General features: G+C 36.6%; 1 protein-coding gene across 1 annotated transcript; it reads left to right on the forward strand.

The window, feature by feature from the left end:
• The first annotated feature begins 38 nt into the window (after window positions 1-38).
• On the forward strand, window positions 39-10,435 carry THAP1 (THAP domain containing 1). Its single transcript, XM_058720501.1, has 3 exons — window positions 39-176; window positions 3,804-3,999; window positions 8,664-10,435. The coding sequence occupies exons 1-3, from the start codon at window positions 106-108 to the stop codon at window positions 9,036-9,038; spliced, it is 642 nt and encodes a 213-aa protein (XP_058576484.1). The 5' UTR covers window positions 39-105; the 3' UTR covers window positions 9,039-10,435.
• Window positions 10,436-20,376: the final 9,941 nt, after the last annotated feature.

Genomic DNA, 20,376 nt, shown 5'->3' on the forward strand with positions numbered 1-20,376 from the left:
CCAAAACTACACAAGAAGCGAGGGTGTCAAAGCCCAGCGCGGCGACACTGAGAGCTTCTCCTGCCTGCTGGAGCAGCAGAAGTGAAGTGACTGAAAACCGGAAGGATGGTGCAGTCCTGTTCCGCCTACGGCTGCAAGAACCGATATGATAAGGATAAGCCCGTTTCTTTCCACAAGTAAGTACCCAGCGCCTCTCGCGGGGCTGGCCCCAGCTGGGGCTGGGGGCGCGCGGCCGGTTAGGCTCGGGGGCGGAGCCGGGCGCGTGTCCGCGCGAGACTAATAAGGGGGGCGGGGCAGGGGCGGGGCACGACCGGATCTTCCTCACAGTCCGTCTCGGCCGCGAGCGGTGGGTGTGCCCGCCTCTGGTAGAAGTTCATGCAATGTCGCCCTGGGCTGCGCGTTCTCGGCGCAGGTCGCCGTGGGGACCGTTTCTCGCGCTCCAGGGTTGGAACCCATGCGTGAGGTTCGCCCGCCTCCTGCGGTTGGAGTGTTCGGGACCTCGGAGCTATATCTCACGGCCCAGCGCAAGTCGTGAGGTCCTCCAAGCCGAGAGGCATCTGTATTTCACTCCTGGGATAATAGAGAAACCAGGTGGTAATAACGCCTTAGAAGTAAATTTGAAATAGAAACAAAACCTTTAAAATCCCGAAGTCACTCTTTTTCGTTCTTGCTGTGGATGGGAGGCCGGCATCACAGAAATTAAAGATTGATTTTGGCCAGAATTTCAGGGAGGATGTCTTCACCCAGTTTCTAGGAACTAACTTTTAAGGACCCTTAAGTTTTAGAGAAAGCTTCTGGTACTACCAGGATGAATACTTAATGTTTTCAGCGGACAATAACGATAACTTGGACAATAATAACACAGATCATAATGAAGTGTCATAATAAAGGTCAGTATGCGTTCTTATGGGCACCTATAGGAAGCCCTTGGAAAAGAACCTGCCCCACAACTTTCAGGGCTGTTTTATCCAAAAAGCGCTGCAGTTAGAGGCCTAGAGGGGAAAATGTTCTTTTGAAAATACGAAGAGAAAACTGCAAAATGGAAACGACTTACTGATAATCAGATGTCTGCAAAATGTGACACGATGGTATTTTTATTCGGCCAAATACAAATTTTATTACATTTACATTACTTTGTTTTGCGAAAATTCTCCACTCTGAATAGATGGTAGCTAAGAAACTAGAACCAGTGGTCAATTATAGGAATTATTCATAGGTAAATAATTACAAAAGCAAAATTAAGTATTCCTTCAATTTTTGGTGGGATTCGTTTTGTGTTTAACAGAGCATAGATGCATTTTTATGTTTCATATGAGAGGGACCCTATAGAAATGAGTGCTTTGCAGCATAGAAAGATCTTGAGTGTTGATGTACCACCACTACCAACACCCCTGGCCCCCCACCTCCAGGAGGAGCTAGAACACCAACACTTGCAAGATTTACTTCAGTATATCCTGGTATTACTTAATTGATTTATTGGAATTTCTGAAAGCTGATGAATTGACTTCCAGTTCTTTGAAAGTGTTGGAATAAGTCAGAAGATGGTGACATGGTTACATACAGTTTGCTCCCTGCAACCACATTTCTAATTTATGCCAAACACTGCAAGCTGCTGGGGTTTACAAGGCTAAGTAAGACAAAGTCCTCTTAATATGCAAGGAATCTAAAATCTGAAGAAATCTAAAAATAAGGAAAATCTTTCATTGGTACTGGAAACTAAGGATGGCATTCACACATCAGAAATAGTTTCTTCTGGCTGTCAAACAATTGATTAAATCAGAAGAAGGGCTGATCTGCCTCCCATTCTTACCTATAAAGAACGGTTTTTTGAGAGTAGATGGGAATACCTTGACAGAATCTCATAAACAGCCTGAGCATTGTAGTCCTTGAGACAGGAGGCCCGAGGTGCTGAATTGTACCAGTAATTGCTACCATAGTTTGTATTTCTGTAGGCCATTTCCAGCAGGATTTTCTAGGAGTACTTATTTTCCCGGTTTCTACACAGTGGCCCAGTGGCAGCAACTATGCTGGGCGAAGAGAAGAACTGTCCCAGGATTGGTTAGGTCTTCAGAATATAGCAGAGTCAGGCTGTAGCATACCTTACATGGAAGAGAAACTGGAACATATAGTTGAAACATCTTTTGGCTTCTTTCCAGTCTCCCCAGTTCACTAAATACTTGACTTGGAAAAGTAAAATCACAATAAATTTAAACTCTTCTTAACCCCCCCTTATTTGGGCCTAAGAGACATATTCCAGTTGAGTTCAAGGTAAATTCAGATAAATAATATTCGTATGCTGGAATTAAAAACAAATTGGAAGACTAAAATAAATACAAATTTTAAAAATTAAAAAATAAAGACTTCCCAAACCTGGGGAGAAACTTGGATATCCAAGTTCATGACACTAATAGATCACCCCGTTTCAGTTCCAGTCTTCTCCAAACGCATACATACATACGTACATACATACATACATACATACATAAAATATTGTATTTATCATTAGGATTTGACTATGATTTGATTAATTCATTATGTCAGACTGATCCTAAGAGAACTAGAACCTTTTTTGCAGTATGTAGATATAAACATGCAATTTTATTTTTATTGGTTAAAAAAATTAATAAATTCACCCCATAGTATGTATTTTACTTGAAACTCTTAGTGTCTTTGACATAAAAAGTTAAACATTAATAAATGAGAGAGGAGCTACATGATTTATCTTTGTGTATTTAGATGTGTGTGTAATATCTGTATCAATTAGTGAAAGTCATTTACTGTAACGGAGAGAGACAAGCAATATTACTACATATTTCTCTCGACCCCTGACCTCCCATCATCTCCTCCTCCCATTGCATGGCTAACTTTTAATATGCATCTTTTTACATTTTGTAAATTTTTATCAGCCTATCTTGTTCAAATTGTATACATCATTGTATCTGACATTCTCGTAATTACTCTGTGATCAAAAGATTCCTATAAAAAATACTGCTTTTTGGGGGCGCCTGGGTGGCTCAGTTGATTAAACGTGTGACTTTGGCTCAGGGCATGATCTCGCATATCACGAGTTTGAGCCCCGAGTCTGCGCCCCGCGTTGGGCTCTGTGCTGACAGCTCAGAGCCTGGAGCATGCTTCAGATTCTGTGTCTGCCTCTCTGTCCCTTCCCAACTCATGCTCGCTCTCTCTCTCTCTCTCTCTCTCTCTCTGTCAAAAACAAATAAAAACATTTAAAAAAATTCTTTTTAAAGCAGTATTTCTTTTTGTTTTTAATTTTTTAAAATGCTTATTTATTTTTGAGAGAGAGAGAGAGATAGAATGCGAGCAGGGAAGGGGCAGAGAGAGAGGAAGACAGAATCTGAGGCAGGCTCCAGGCTCTGAGCTGTCAGCAAAGAGCCCGACACTGGGCTCGAACTCCCTAACCCTAAGATCATGACCTGAGCCAAAGTCAGGTGCTTAACCCACTGAGCCACCCAGGCACCCCTAACAAATACTGCTTTTAAAAAAAACAAAAATTCCATGCTGGGAGGGGTGGTTTACATCCCACATTAGTGGATGGTCACTTTATTTATAGGATCTTTAAAACAAGTACATTCTTAACTAAGGTGAATAAAAGCACAACTAAAAACTGTCAAAAAAAAAAAAAAAAAGAAAAGAAAAGATAGCAGAGCTAGTGTTTTAATCAAATACCCCTTAGTTTGTTAATGCCAATGTAAGATAGTTTTTTTCTAAGCAGGAAAGTCTAGATGTGCCTTTTTTTTTCTTTTAAAATAAAGTCAGAGAACTGAATTATCTCTTCTTCTTAGGTTTCCTCTTACAAGACCCAGTCTTTGTAAAAAATGGGAGGCAGCTGTCAGAAGAAAAAACTTTAAACCCACCAAGTATAGCAGTATTTGTTCAGAACACTTTACTCCAGACTGCTTTAAGAGGGAGTGCAACAACAAGTTGCTGAAAGAGAATGCAGTGCCCACGATATTTCTCTGTACTGAGCCACATGACAAGGTAATATGTGTTTTAAAATACTGGGTTTTCTATTTATAAAATTAATTTGTTTTTATTGTGGAAAATTCAGATCAGTGTTAAGAAAATAAATGTTACCTGGAAGCCATCACTTGTACATAACCACTGTTAACAACGATATACTATTTAAAAATACAAAATGCAGTTTATTAAAAGTTAAACATCCTCACACTAAGAAAGTCAATTTAGTTTTGTAACTTACTTGAAGATCACTTTCTACCCCTACATATATGTTAATAAGTTTTGGGTTTCCTTTATCAGTGACAGTTCAGTTTCAAAGTTTTTCCCCTCAGTTTTAAGTGCTTAGTATTTTATTAAATCTCACCAATCATTCTTTCTCTTTCTTGCATCCCATTTCTACTCCAGGTGGAAAAGTATAATTATTAGAACTTAAATTTTTTTCTTATTTTAGAATATTTCCATATCAAGGATTTACAAAACTCTAATATTCTTTTGTTTTTAATCCAAGTGTAGTTGACACATGATGATGTTACATTAGTTTCAGATGTAAGCATACTAAATAGACTGATCTATATATTATGCTACACTCACCACAAGTGTAACTACCATCTGTCACCATATAAGGCTATTAAAATACCACTGACCATTGTCCCTATGCTGTACCTTTCATACTTGCGACTTGTTCATTCCATAACTGGAAGCCTCTATCTCCCCACTCCCCTCTACCCTTTTGCCCATCCCCCTATCCCCTCCGCTCAGGCAGCCATCACTTTGTTCTCTGTATTTATGGATCTGTTTCTGCTTTTTTGTTTTTGTTTTTTTGTTTGTTTTTTTTTCATTTGTTTTTTAGATTTCACATATAAGTGGAATCACATGGTATTTATCTTTATCTGAATTGTTTCAATTAGCATAATACCCTCTAGGTCCATGCATGTTGTCACAAAATGGCAAGATCTCATTCTTTTTTACAGTGAGTAATATTGTATTGTGCATATGTGTGCGTGGGTGTACATATATATGTGTGTATAGATATATATGTAACACACACAACATTTTCTGTATCCATTCATCTGTTAATGGACATTTGGGTTGCTTTCATATCTAGGCTATTGTAAAAAAAAAATATGTTTATGCAGTAAACATAGGGGTGCATATATCTTTTCAAATTAGTGTTTTTATTTTCTTTGGGTAAATACCCAGTAGTGGAATTATTGGATCATATGGTAATTCTGTTTTCCACAGTTGCTGCATCCGTTTTCATTCTCACCAACAGTACATAAGGGTTCCCTTTTCTCCACACTTGTTATTTCTTGTCTTTTGATAATAGTCACTCTGGCAGATACAGTGATAACTCATTGTGGTTTTGATTTTCATTTCCCCGATGATTAGTGATGTTGGGCATCTTTCCATGTGTCTGTTGGCCATCTGTATGTCTTTGGAATACAGACATCCATATGTCTTTGGAAAATGTCTATTCATGTCCTCTGCCCATTTTTTAATTGGATTGTTTGTTTGGTGTTGTATAAGGTTTTTTTTTAATTCTTTTTTCTTTTTCTTTTTTTTTTTAAGTTTATTTATGTATTTTGAGAGAGAAAAAGGGAGAGCACATGAGTGGGGAAAGGGCAGAAAGAGAATCCCAAGCAGGCTCCATACTGTCAGTGCAGAGCCTGACAGGCTCGATCCCACTGTGAGATCATGACCTAAGCCAAAATCACGAGTCAGACGCTTAACCAACTGAACCACTCAGATGCCCCTTGCATAAGTTCTTTATATATTGTGATTATTAGCTCCTTATCAGATATATCATTTGCAGATATCTTTTCATATTCAGTAGGTTGCATTTTAATTTTGTTGGTGATTTCCTTCACTGTGCAGAAGCTTTTGGTTTAGTTCCAATTGTTTGTTTTGCTTTTGTTTCCCTTGCCTGAGGAGACGTATCTAGAAAAATGTTGCTGGGGCACCTAGGTGGTTAAATGTCTGACTTCGGCTCAGGTCATGATCTCACTGGTTGGTGAGTTCAAGCCCTGCAGCAGGCTCTGTGCTGGCAGCTCAGAGCCTGGATCCTGCTTCAGATTCTGTGTCCCCCCCGTCTCTCTGTCCCTCCCCCACTCTCTCTGTCTCTCTCTTTCTCTCAAAAATAAATAAACATAAAAAATAAAAAAAAGAAAAAGAAAAATGTTGCTAAGGCTGATGTGAAAGAAACTACTGCCTATGTTTTCTTCTAGGATTTTTATAGTTTAAGGTCTCACACTTAGGTCTTTAATCCATTTTGGATTTAGTTTTGTGTATGGCATAAGAAAATGGTCTAGTTTCATTTTTTTTCATGTAACTGTGCAATTTCTCCAGCACCATTTATTGAAGAGTCTGTCTTTTCCCCATTATATATTCTTACTCTCTTTGTTGTAGATTAATTGACCATTTAATCATGGGTTTATTTCTGGGCTCTCTGTTCTGTTCCATTGATCAATGTGTCTGTTTTTGTGCCAGTACTGTACTGTTTTGATTACTACAGCTTTGTAGTATATCTTGAACACTGGGATTGTGATACTTCCTGCTTTGTTCTTTCTTAGGCATGCTTTGTTATTCAGGGTCTTTAGTGGTTCCATACAAATTCTAAGATTATTTGTTCTAGTTCTGTGAAAAATGCTGTCAGTATTTTCATAGGGATTGCATTGAGTCTGTAGATTGCTTTGGGTAGTATAAACATTGTAACAATGTTACTTCATCCAATCCATGAGAATGGTATATCTTCCCATTTATTTGCATCATCTTCAATTTGTTATATCAGTGTTTTATAGTTTTCAGAGTACAGGTCTTTCACCCTCTTGGTTAAATTCCTTCCTAGATATTTAATTCTTTTTGATGTAATTATAAATGGAATTGTTGTCTTAATTTCTCTTTCTGCTACTTCATTATTAGTGTATAGAAACGACCGATTTCATATATTAATTTTGTATTCTGCAACTTTACTGGATTCATTTATTATTCCTAGTAGTATTCTGTTGGAGTTTTTAGGGTTTCCTGTATGTATTATCATGTCATCTGCAAATAGTGACAATTTTACTTCTTTCTAATCAGTTTAGATGCCTTTTGTTTTTCTTGCTTGATTGCAATGGCAAGCACTTCCAGTACTATGTTGAATGAAAGTAGCAAGAGTGGACATCTTGTCTTGTTTCTGATCTTGGAGGAAAAGCTCTCAGTTTTTCACCACTGAGTGTGATATCAACTGTATGTTTTTCATATATGGCCTTTATTATTTTGAAGTATGTTCCCTCTTTTTTTTTTTTTTAAATTATTTATTTTGCGAGAGACAGAGTGAGTAGGGGAGGGGCAGAGAGAGGGAGAGAGAGACTCAAGCAGGTTCCACACTGTCAGCCTGGAGCCCAATGTGGGACTCAAACTCATGAACTGTGAGATCATGACCTGAGGTGAAACAAAGAGATGCTTAACCAGCTGACCCACCCAGTTGCCCTGAGGTATATTCCCTCTAAAGCAACTTTATTGAGACTTTTTATCATGAATGGATATTGAATTTTGTCCAGTGCTGTTTTTGCATTTATGGAGATGATCATATGATTTTATTTTATTTTATTTTAGAGAGGGAGAGCATGAGCAGGGTGACAGGGACAGAGGGAGAGAGAGAGAGAGAGAGAGAGAGAGAGAGAGAGAGAGAGAGAATGAATCTTAAGCAGGCTCCACGCTCAGCACAGAGCCGGATGCAGGGCTTGATCCCGTGACCCTGGGATCATGACCTGAGCTGAAGTCAAGTCACACGCTCAACCAACTGAGCCACACAGGCACCCCTAAATGATCGTATGGGTTTATCCTTTATTTTGTTGATGTAGTGTTTCACATTGATTTATGAATATTGAACCATCCTTGCATCCCTGGAATAAATTCCACTTGATCTTGGTGAATGATCCTTTTAATGTATTATTGAATATTTAATGTATTATCTAATACGCTCATTTTATTGAGGATTTTGCATCTGTGTTCATCAGGGATATTGTCCCTATAGTTTTCTTTTGTTGTAGTGTCTTTGATTTTGATATCAGGGCAATGCTGGCCTTATAGAATGTATTTGGAAGCTTTTCTTTCTCTTGTATTTTTTGGAATAGTTTGAGGAGAATAGATATTAACTCTTTAAGTATTTGATAGAATTCACCTGTGAAGCCATCTGGTCCTGGACTTTTGTCTTTTGGGAATTTTTTGATTACCTTTTCAATTTTGTCACTAATGATTGGTCTTTTCAGATTTTCTATTTCTTCTGATTTGTTCTTGGAAGGCTGTATGTTTCTGGAAACACATCTATTTCTTCTAGGTTGTCCAGTTTGTAAAAAGTCATTCTTAAATTCCACAGGTGGATTCATTTATTCATTTATTTATGTATCTATGTATGTATTTATTTATTTAATGTTGATTTATTTTTGAGAGAGAGAGAAGACAAAGCATGTGTGGGGGAGGGGCAGAGAGACAGAGAGAGACACAGAGTCCGAAGCAGGCTCCAGGCTCCCAGCTGCCAGCACAGAGCTCGTTGCAGGGCTCAAACCCACGAACCATAAGATCATGACCTGAGCTGAATTCGGACGCTTAACCAACTGAGCCACCCAGGCACCCTGGGTAGATTCTTTTAAACTGTTATTTGTAGTTACTAAACTTCAACATACTCTTAATTATCGTTGTAGAAGGAAGATCTTCTGGAGCCACAAGAACAGCTTCCCCCGCCTCCTTTAACACCTCCCATTTCCCAGGTTGATGCTGCTATTGGATTACTAATGCCTCCCCTTCAGACCCCTGATAATCTCTCAGTTTTCTGTGACCACAACTATACTGTGGAGGATACAATGCACCAGAGAAAAAGGATTCATCAGCTAGAACAACAAGTTGAAAAACTCCGAAAGAAGCTTAAGACCGCACAGCAGCGATGCAGAAGACAAGAACGACAACTTGAAAAATTAAAGGAGGTTGTTCACTTCCAGAAGGAGAAGGATGACATATCAGAGAGAGGTTATGTGATTCTACCAAATGACTACTTTGAAATAGTTGAAGTGCCAGCATAAAAAAATGATATTTGTATTGGTTTTTAATGGGGCAAAACCACATACCTTCTTCTAGCCTATTAAGGAGTTTAATTTGAAAAAAAAAACACTTGATTACTTGTATAAAAACAATTCAGAATATTTTTTTAAAAAAATAAATTAGATATATACTGTAAAATTGTAAATTTTTTGTTTGTAATTTCAGGGTTTTTACATTTTAACAAAATATCTTAAAAGTTATAATCTAACCTCAGAACTCCAATGTAAGTTGGTTTCAAATTGAGGAGTTTTGTTTTTTGAGTATTTATAGAAATGCAAAAATTGAAAGTAAAGTGAATGAGAACAGTACAGCAAGGATGATTTAAGTTTAAAATGTAAAATTAATGCAGTTTATTAAAAGAATTTAGTTACATTATAAATCAGAAGTATAAGTCAGATCATGGGACATAACTTCTCAGAATATATATATATTCTTATTCACATATTCTTATTTGTAAAGTCAGAAGATTTGTTTATCTTTCTTAATCACTTGTCAAAGATAAATTGACAAGTCAATACTTAAAAAAATTGCTTGTCTTCAGAGCATAAAATGAAGAATCATTCTATACCTAATCAATATTGTTACATAACTTTATAAAGGATGAATTTTTTAAAAAGTGGGTCCATCTTTTTTTTTTCCCACTGTCTAGCATTATTAAATTAGAAGTGTATTTCCAGTGGAAGAGACATTCTTCATTAAATAAAGTAAGCATTGTTGTTAATAAAGTAATAAAAACGGGGGCCTGATCCATAGTATGCCTTTTTCTTTCACTACCCCCAAGCTAAGGAGCATCTAGTTTCCAACTGTAGTTATATCCGTATCCAAATCTCCAATAAATGTGTTCTGTCAGTAGAGTTTGATTTGTACCGTAATAGGACTAATTGATTTTGGTCAAGTCTTCACATAAAAAAGGATTTCTTCACTTTTAACACAAGTTAGAAATTATATCCCATTTACTTAAATGAGTGATTTGTATTCCAGAGGAACTTAATGTGTAGTGTTTATTTTACTGAATGTTGAGATTTAAACACTGAAGTTTCTGTTCAAACTATGAGTTGTGTTCTGACTTTGTGAGAAGTTTTAGTTATATATTTGAAATGAAAATATGTTCTGATTAAACAAATACTGCCTTAGGAATTATCTACTTAGATTTACAATAACTGTTCCAATTATAATTATTTTATATTTAAAAGTATACTGAGATAGTTGAAGAGTAACAGGCCTTTTTAAGGCAGTATTAAAAATCTGAAACAATGACATTCAGAAGTGTCTTTTGTAGATGTGGATTCCAATGTAATTTACTACTGTCCTGCCAGTGGATAATACCGTGATTTTTTATGAACCAGTATTTCAAAAATAGAAAATTATGATCAAAAGATTACTTGACCTTATGTTGTCTGATAACATTTAGAACTAGCTCTAATGAATCAGAAGACTTTCTCTAGTTATTCATGAATCTCATCCCTGGTTTGGAAACCCATGAAATCTCCAAGTAGTTTGTTTTTACATTTCATCTCACTAGCAATTACTGGAGGATATATGGGTAAACATCTTGCAAAGTATAAATCTATCTAAATTGTCACCTACATAAAAGGAAGTGTGTGTGGGTGTGTATGTGTGTGTGTACGTGTGTATTCCCACAGTCAAGAATCCAACACTGAATTGTAAAAGTAGCGATCCTAATTACTTAGCATCTTACCATTATGATTTAACCTGGAGTTACATTCTTTTCCTAACAAACGTAAATCCCTATTTGGAGAGAACTGAGCAAGCAGCATGTATACCAACTGTTTGCATTTAAATAAATTACCATAGTTTAACATAGGGAGTTTGAGGTTACAAGTAGTTATTTCTGAATATGAGATGTAACATTTGGTGAATGCTTTCAAAATTCATTCTGTCTACTGTATTGTTTATTACATTGCCAAGTAAAGGAAAACTGGTCCTTAAAATAGGTCCTGTTCAAGTATAGTCAAACTCAGTCTGAAACAAATGGACAAAGTCTCAATCTGGAACAAATAGGGGGAAGACTCATGTGAACTGCAGCATATTCTGAAAGGTGACATTTAAGCAGATACAGTAACATACTAAAATTTCCATCTATGTGTAATGACATAATCTGGCGATAATGGTGAGAAGAAATAACTTCTTGAATAGAACTGTTAGGAAAACTATAGACTCAGAATTTTAGAATTAGAAGGGACTTAGACATGATTAAACACTAACCTAACCTCCAAACCCTACAGAAATCTGTTTGTAAAATATCCGTGATAAGTGGTCATCTATTCTGTTTAAGCAGTTATTCTTATTAGATTCTTTAAAATGAGCTTCTGGATTAGGAAAGAATTAGTTACCACTCTTTTTATACTTGTTTATAGTGGAAATACAAACTTCACTTTGAACTGCTGCATAGTTTGAACCATCACATTCCAAGTTAAAGAAGTTTTAAAATTTTGTAAAATAATTTAAATGTTTAGTAATTGTATACCTGTTCTGTGAACTAAAAATAATTCTGTTGTTGCAGTAAAGAAACAGCGGTGTTTAAAATTATTAGCAAAACTTTTACTTGGAAGTCCAAGTATGTAAGATTTTTTTTTCCTCTTTTTTAAAAGTGTAGTAGTAAGGGTGAAAGCAAATGAAAGTTTCATTTGATATGGGGTTTTCTGGTGAAATTAATATTCTCTGGCCATCTTTAGTTATTACAAAATTATACACACATACACATACTCAACACCTATGACTTTTATAAAGTCAGTGGTAAGCAACATAAATTAGTAAAAGTCCATATGATCTATAAAAAGAAAATTCCCGTTTATGTTCTAGGATTTTTTAAAGACAGCCATCGATGAATAACAAAGAATCACAGCAGGCTTACAAATCTGCTTGGCTATTACTCTTCCTGATACTGGCAACCATGTGAATTAGATAACCAATGAATGAAGAGCATTGATGATGTTAACTGGTGTTTCTGGGCATTATGTTTTTATATTGTGCATTAAAATACAATTCTTGGTGTGATCAAAAAGCAAACAATGATTTACAAACAAGCAAAAAAGCAGTTATAATTATTGTACTTAAAATAACAGAAAAAGTTACAATTCCATGTCTTGATAACTTTTTCTTTTTTTTTTTTTAACCTGGGATGTTGTTTTATTCTATTGGGATTTTTTTTTCTGAATGATAAATATTTTTTAAGCTCAAAAAATATATTGGGAATTTTTATTCTTTTCTAAATTCATATTATTTGGTGTTTTGAGATTATTAAATTTTCATTTTTAAAATATCCTAAAGGATATGAATAAACTTCCTTTGCTTTAAACTGTTTTTCATGAGACAAACTGTACAATATTAATAAATAGACAAATGACTTCTGGACTGGCTACATGTTCACCCTAACTACCATGATTGGTTAAAAAAATTTTTTTAAACAACCATTTAAGTTCTCTGCATGTTGTCTTAGGGGCATACAGCAAATGAAGAAACATTCAAGAACATCTAAATCTCTGAAAGAGTGTTAAGAGTCTGTGGCATTGAGGTGCCTAGGTGGCTCAGTCGGTTAAGCGTCCAACTTTGGCCCAGGTCCTGATCTCAATGGTTTATGGGTTCGAACTGCATGTCAGGCTGTCTGCCATCCGTGCCAAGCCTGCTTCATATCCTGTCTCCCTCTCTCTTTCTCTCTCTCTCTCTCTCTCTCTCTCTCTCAAAAATAAATAAACATTAAAAAAAGAGAGTCTGTGGCATTTATGCCACAACTTATTCTTGCCCTAAACCACCTGTCCACCACCACTCTCTCACACACACAGCACAGTGCTACAGAACTCCATTCTGAATGGATACAGCCAAGAAGACAATGGTCACTCTCCTCCCAGTACCCAATTAAGTCCTGTGGTATTTCCCAAGGGACAGCAAGCAGCCAATATTTCTCATACACCCCTAGATCTGTGTTGCAAAGGCTAAACTACAGGTAAGTGCAGCCAAAAGGTCAGGACTCCCTCCACCCATCTCCCACTCACAAGGTGGAACTTTACCCTAGGTGCAGCAGGCCAAGAGTACCAGGACTCTGATCACCTTCATCCTAGATGCTCATAGGGCAAGGTTTTCATGCCAGGAGAAGTAAGCCAAGAAGACCAGAAGCTACCATCCCAACTGAGTTCTGCTCATAAAGCAAGCATATCAATCCTAAAGAAGCAGATCATGTCATCTACTACCTGTAACTACAGTGGAGTGACATAGACTTTTTTCCCATGGGAGAGAAGGCCATAAGAAGAGAGCTCTGAAGCTCACCCCAAAAGAACTAATTTTATTTGGAAGAGTTTGGGGAAGTTCAAGACTAAGGGAACTAACTCTCAAGGACAATGGAAAATTTAATGGTAAAAAAATTAAAGGAGGCTAATAGCTCCACCAGAGTAATAAGCTGTTATTTTTAGGCTAGCTAATTTACCAGAGAGAACAGGAAAAGAAGAAGAGCCCTCCTGGGGTCATAACAAGCCTTGAAGACCAACCTCAAAACCTACCTTGCAAAAGGCCTGAATCTAAGTGGATCAGGCTACAGAGCAATATAAGCTCTAGGACATCTTCAGAAAGCCATTAACTGGCAGTTGGAACTAACATCTGAGTTTGGTACCAGCAAAGGCTAGATAGTTTAACAAAGAGATCAGGAAGATAGAGAAGGGCCTGTTAAAAGCTCTGTCACTCCAAGTGACAATGTTCATGCCCAAGGCTGCACTTTCTAAGAAATGAAATCAGAGACTTCACCCTGGAGAGGAAATAAACTTCACTAATAACTCAAATAATTAAAAAAAAAAAAAAAAATCCAAGCCTGGGAGGGGGTGGTGGGTGGGTCAAGGTCCAAAGATCCTACAACAGTTATAATCTAAAATGTTGTGGTTTTTTTTTTTTAAGTTTTTAAAATTTATTTCGTTAGAGAGTGGGGGAGAGGGACAGAGGGAAAGAAAATCCCAAGTAGGCTCCATGCTGTCAGCACGGAGCCCAACATGAGGCTTGATCTCAAACCATAAGGGGATTGATCTCAAACCATGAGATGATGACTGGGGCCAAAATCTAGAGTTGGACACTTAACCAACAGAGCCACCCAGGCACCCCTAAAATGTCCAGTTATAAAAAAGAAGTTATGAGATATGCAAAGAAACAGGGTAGTTTCTTACATGGGGAGGGGTTTGGGCAGGGAGCAAGCAAGAGAAACAGAGGGGCAGATATCAGAATTAACAAAGACTTCAAAGCAGCCATTATAAATAAGCTATGTAAATATTAGTTCCAAAGAACTAATGGAAACCATGCTTAAAGAAATGAGGGAATGATGACAGTATCTCATCAAAAATAAAATATCAAGGAGATACAATTTTGTTTTTAAAGGATATTCTGGAGTTTTAAAGTACAATAATCAAAAAAATTGCTAGAGAAGCATAACATTTCTGTGTTTTAAAGATTTTATTTTTAAGTAATCTCTACACTCAATGTGGGGCTCAAACTCACAACCCCAAGATCAAGAATCACACAATCCCCCAACTGAGCCAGCCAGGAGCCCTGAGAAGCTCAACAATTGTTTGAACTTGCAGAAGAAATATCAATGAACTTGAAGATAGATCAAGAGACAGAGACAAAATGGAATAGAGAAAATAAACAGAGGCTCAGAGAAACATAATACCTCTATTTTTTTAATATATGTATTTTTAATATATTTTTTAATGTTTTTATTTTTGAGAGATAGAGCATCAGCGGGGGAGGAGCAGAGAGCAAGGAGATACAGAATTTGAAGCAGGCTCTGAGCTGTCAGCCCAGAGTGTAATGCAGGTCTCCAACTTGTGAATCACAAGATCACGACCTGAGCTGAAAGTTGGGACCCTCAACTGACTGAGTCACCCAGAAGCCCCAAGAGAAAAATAATAAATCTAAACTCATCAATATATGCATAATGGAGTACCAGAAGAAGGGAGAGTAGAATAGAAATGACAGGGAGAGGGAGAAAGGAGCAGAAAAATATTTGAAGAGGAGTGCCTAGCTGGCTTAGTTGAAATATGAATCTACAAATTCAAGAAGCTCACCAAGTACTAAGGAAGATAAAGAGATTCATACCCAGACATATCATAGTAAAGTTATCAAGATCAAAACCAGAGAAAAATGACATTATATGCAAGGGAACCCTAAGATTAACATCTGATTTCTCATCAGAAATAATGAAGACCAGGGGGCAGTGAGATGACATTCAAAGTCCTGAAAGAAAAACTTGTTAACCAAGAATATTATATGTAGCAAAACTATCAAAAATGAAGGAGGTTTCTAAGAAGGTGCAATAGAAACCACCAGGAAATCTGTCTCCTTACCTAGGCCACGCTGGCACTGACATAATCTATCTGATATAAATATTTGGAACTCTGGAATCTATCGAGGGCCTGCAACTTCCAGAAGAAAGTTTGGATGGTAAACTGTGGTTAATATCAGTCAATTTCAACTATTAGCTCAGTGGCAAGGACCCATTTACCACCCCCAGCCCCAATGCAGGCAGTGGAGGAGTTGCAGGAGAAATTTGTATTCAGCTGGTGAGACCTATGATGAACAATAAGGATCCTGTCCTCCAAATATCAGAGATCTGTGTTCTAAAAGGTGACTACTATTTTTATCCTAAAGGTGAAAACACAGAATAGGCAGTCATTGTTGCATCCCCCTCACTCTCCAAGCCCTCTCCTCTGACCTAAGTGACTTCAGGGAATTTAAAAGGCTGGTACCTTCCCCTCCCTACTTCATTTTTTCCCCTCCCCTTTGGGGGCCGAGGCATTAAAACATCCACACAATTAATCATTGTGCATACTCAGGGGAAAATAAAATCTTGGGGAAGACCTGAGAAGATGTTAAGTTCACACTTTATGCTGACCCTTGGTAGAGTCTTAGTAGATAGGCTAAAGCAATAAAAAACAACAACAACAATAACAACAACAACAAAAAAAGTAAAACAAAACCCAGCAAACCCTGAGGAGGGGAGAAAATCAGATTTCCTCAGTTGCCACATTATTAGATTCAAATTTCCAGTTTTCAACAAAGGAGTCATAAAACATACCAAAAAAAAGGGAACATATGACCCATTCAAAGGAAGAAAATAAATCGAAAGCAAATTCCTGAGAAAGAACAGTTGGCAGACCTACTAGACAACTTTACTCTTAAAACAACTTTAATAAAGATGTGAGCTCAAGAACTAAAGAAAGACATGGAGAAAGTCAAGAAAATGATGTATGAACAAAATAGAGACAGAAAGCAAAAAAGGAATTAAAAAGAAATTTTGGATCTGAAAAGAAACAGAAGTGAGAAATTCACTAGAGAGGTTCAGAGGCAGATTTGAATAGGCAAAAGAACAAACATGAAGCCTGGGAAATTCAAATTGTTGAATCTGAAGAAGAGAAAGAAAAAAGATAGGAAAAAAGTGAACAGAACCTAAGAGACATGTGGGACAGAAATTAGTAGACCAACATGTGCATCATGGGAGTCCCAGAAGGAGAAAAGAGAAAGGAAGTTTGGAAAGAGTATTTGAGGAAACGATGGTTGAAAATTCCAAGTTTGATGAAAGACATGAATATAAATACCCAGGAAAGTCAACAAACTCCAAATAGGACAAACTCAAAAAGACTCATAGTAAGACACATTATAATCAAATTGTCAAGAGACAAAGAGAATACTGAAGGCAGCAGGAGAGACGTTAATCACTGCATATAAGGAATCCTCAATAAATTATCAGCAGATTTCTCAGGTGAAGCTTTAGTGGCCAGAAGGCAGTGGGCTGATAAATTCGAAGTGCTAAAAGAAAAAACAAAAACAAAAACAAAAAAAAATCACCTGTAAATAAGAATTATGCAGCTGGCAAAATTGTCTTCCAAAAGTGAGAAAGAAATTATGACACTCCCAGATATACAAAAGCTGAGGGACTTCATTACTGCTAGTCCTGCCTGCAAGAAATGCTGAAAACATAAAAAAACAAAAACAAAAACAAAAAAAAAAACAATTAGCGAAAAAGATGGTATTGTAACTTTGGCTTGTAATTCCACACGTTGTTTTCCACATAATTTAAGAGACTAATACATTAACAAAAGTATTAGTTTATGTTTTTACTCACACAGTGTAATTTTGTGACATCAATATTGAAAGGTGTAGGAATGAAACAGTAAAGGAGCAGTTTTTCTATGTTACTGAAGTTAAAATAGTATAAATTAAAATTATAGTGTTATAACTTTAAGATGTGAAATGTAATCACCATGGTAACTGCAAAGAAAATAGTTAAATCATACACACAAAAGGAAATGAGAAAGGAATTTGAATATTTCACTATAAAAAAAATTCAGTGTAACACAAAAGACAATAGTACAAGAAACACAAAAAAAGCTATAAAGCATATTGAAATTAAGTAGCTAAATGACAAAAGTAAGTCCCTCCTTATCAGTAATTACCTTTTTTTTAAATGTTTATTTATTTGGAGAGAGAGAGAGAGAGAGAGAGACAGAGCATGAGCAGTAGAGTGGCAAAGAGGGAGACACAGAATCTGAAGCAGACTCCAGGCTCTGAGCTGTCAACACAGAACCTGACATGGGGCTCGAACCCACAAACAGCCAGATCATGACCTGAGCCCAAGTCAGCTGCTTAGCCTACTGAGCCACCCAGGTGCCCCTATCAGTAATTACTTTAAAAGTAAATGGAATAACTCTCCAATCAAAAGACAGAGATTGGCAGAATGGATTAAAAAACAAACAAACAAGGGTGCCTGGGTGGCTCAGTCAGTTAAGAATCCACTTCGGCTCAGGTCATGATCTTGCCGTTCATTGGTTCTAGCCTCAAGTCAGGCTGTGTGCAGACAGCTCAGAGCCTGGACCCCGCTTCAGATTCTGTGTCTCTCTCTCTCTCTGTCCCTTCCTACTCACACTCTGTGTCTCTCTCTCTCTCAAAAATAAACATTAAAAAAAAAATTAAAAAACAATCAGGAGCACCTGGGTGGCTCAGTCGGTTAAGCGTCCAACTTCGGCTCAGGTCATGATCTCACAGTTTATAGGTTCGAGCCCTGCATCAGGCTCTGTGGTGACAGCTCAGAGCCTGGAGCCTGCTTTGGATTCTGTCTCCCTCGTTCTCTGCCCCTCCCCCACTCACACTCTGTCTCTCAAAATAAATAAAGGTTAAAAAAATTTTTTTAAACAAACAAACATGATCAAACTATATGCTTGTCCCTAAGAGACTCACTTTAGATTCAAAGACACAAATAGGTTAAACATGAAAGGATGGGAGAAAGAGAGTCACTACAAACAGTAACCAAAAGAAAGCAAGGGTGGCTATCAGACAAAATAGGCTTTGGATAAAAAAGTTCACAAGAGACAAGAACATTTTATCTTAACAAAAGTTTCAACACAGCAATAAGATATATAACAATTATAAACATTCACATACCTATTAATAGACTACCAAAATAGAAAAATTTGGCACAACTGAAAGGAGAAATAGTTCTACAAAAATGAAGATAAAGTAAAAAGATTCTCAGGTAAACAAAAACTGAATCTGTTGCTAGCCAACCCACCTTAAAATAAATACCAGAAGAAGCTTTTCACACTGAAAGCAAATGACACCCAACAGTAATTTGAATAATAAAAAGATTGCCAGTAAAGGTAATAGCGTAATCATAAAAGACAATATAATTGTATTTTTCACTCTGATTTAAAAAGCAATTGCATAGGGGCACCTGGGTGGCTCATTCAGTTGAGCATCTGACACCGGCTCAGGTCATGATCTCGAGGTACATGAGTTCAAGCCCCTTGTCGAGCTCGGTGCTCTGACCCTGCTTCAGATTCTGTGTCTCCCTCTCTCTCTGACCCTCCCCGTTCATGCTATGTCTCTCTCTTTCTCAAAAATAAACGTTAAAAAAAAAAAAAATCGCATAAATCTATGTGTACAATTGTTAGCCTATAACATAGAGAAATGTAATCAATTTTACAATAAGAAGTGGGTGGGAAGAAAGCTATACTGAAGTAAGGAAATAACCAGATGGTAACTTGAATCTATAAGAAGACATGTAGAGAAACAGAAATGATAACTAAAAGGTTAATAAACTGTAAATATACACTTGCTCTCCTTTTTTCTCTCAGCTTTCTTTGAAGATATAAAATTATATATACATTTTAGTAATTATAAAAATACATTGTTGGGTTTGTAACATAGACAGAGGTAATATGCATAATAATAGACAAATGGGAGAAGAGGTAATAGAGCTACACAAAAGTAATGCTTCTATATCTCACTGGAATTAAGTTGGTATACCTTTGAAATAAATTATGATAAATTAAGATGTATATGGCAAGCCCTATAGCAACCAGTAAGAAAATAACTCCAAAGTGTAGAGGGGAGAATCATTAAAGGAATTAAAACTTTAAATGAGACACCTTCACTTCATGCAAAAGAAAGCAATAAAGGAGGAATAGAGAAAAAATACTTGAGACATATAGAAAACAAAAATCAAAATGCCAGACATAAATCCAGCTATATCAGTAATAGCATTAAATGTGAATAGATTAAGCTATCCAATCGCAGAGATTGTCAGACTAGATAAGAAAAACAAGCTCCAACCATATGCTGTCTACAAGAGACACAGTTAACATTAAAGATAAAAATAGGTTACTGAGAACAAACTGAGGGCTGATGTGGGGTGGGAGGGAGGGGAGGGTGGGTGACGGGTATTGAGGAGGGCACCTTTTGGGATGAGCACTGGGTGTTGTATGGAAACCAATTTGACAATAAATTTCATATTTAAAAAAATAAGTAAATAAATAAACATTTAAAAATGTAAAAAAAAAAAAAAGATAAAAATAGGTGGAAAGTAAAAAAAAAGATGGAAATGACATACCAGGCAGACAGCAACCACAGCAGAGCTGCAGTGGCTATGCTAATATTAGACAAAACAGAAAATGTGTATTATATATATATATATTACTAAATATAAAAGGATATTTGGTAATGATAAAAAGTCAATCCATCAGAAAGATACCTATTAGAAACATACATCTGCCTAACAACAGAACCCCAAAATACGTGAAGTGAAAAGTGACAGAAATTGAGAAATAGACAATGCAACAATAATAGTTGAAGACTTCAATAATCAGTAGAACAATTAAGTAGATAATTGGCAAGAATATGGAAGATTTTAACAGCACTATAAACAAATTAGACTTAACGGACCTCCATAAAACACTGCACCCAACCCCTGCAGAGTACATATTCTTTTTTTTTTTAATTTTTTTTTTTTAATGTTTATTTTTTATTTTTGAGACAGAGAGAGACAGA

Source organism: Neofelis nebulosa, chromosome 3 (assembly GCF_028018385.1).
Source record: "Neofelis nebulosa isolate mNeoNeb1 chromosome 3, mNeoNeb1.pri, whole genome shotgun sequence".
Classification (NCBI taxonomy): Eukaryota; Metazoa; Chordata; class Mammalia; order Carnivora; family Felidae; genus Neofelis; species Neofelis nebulosa.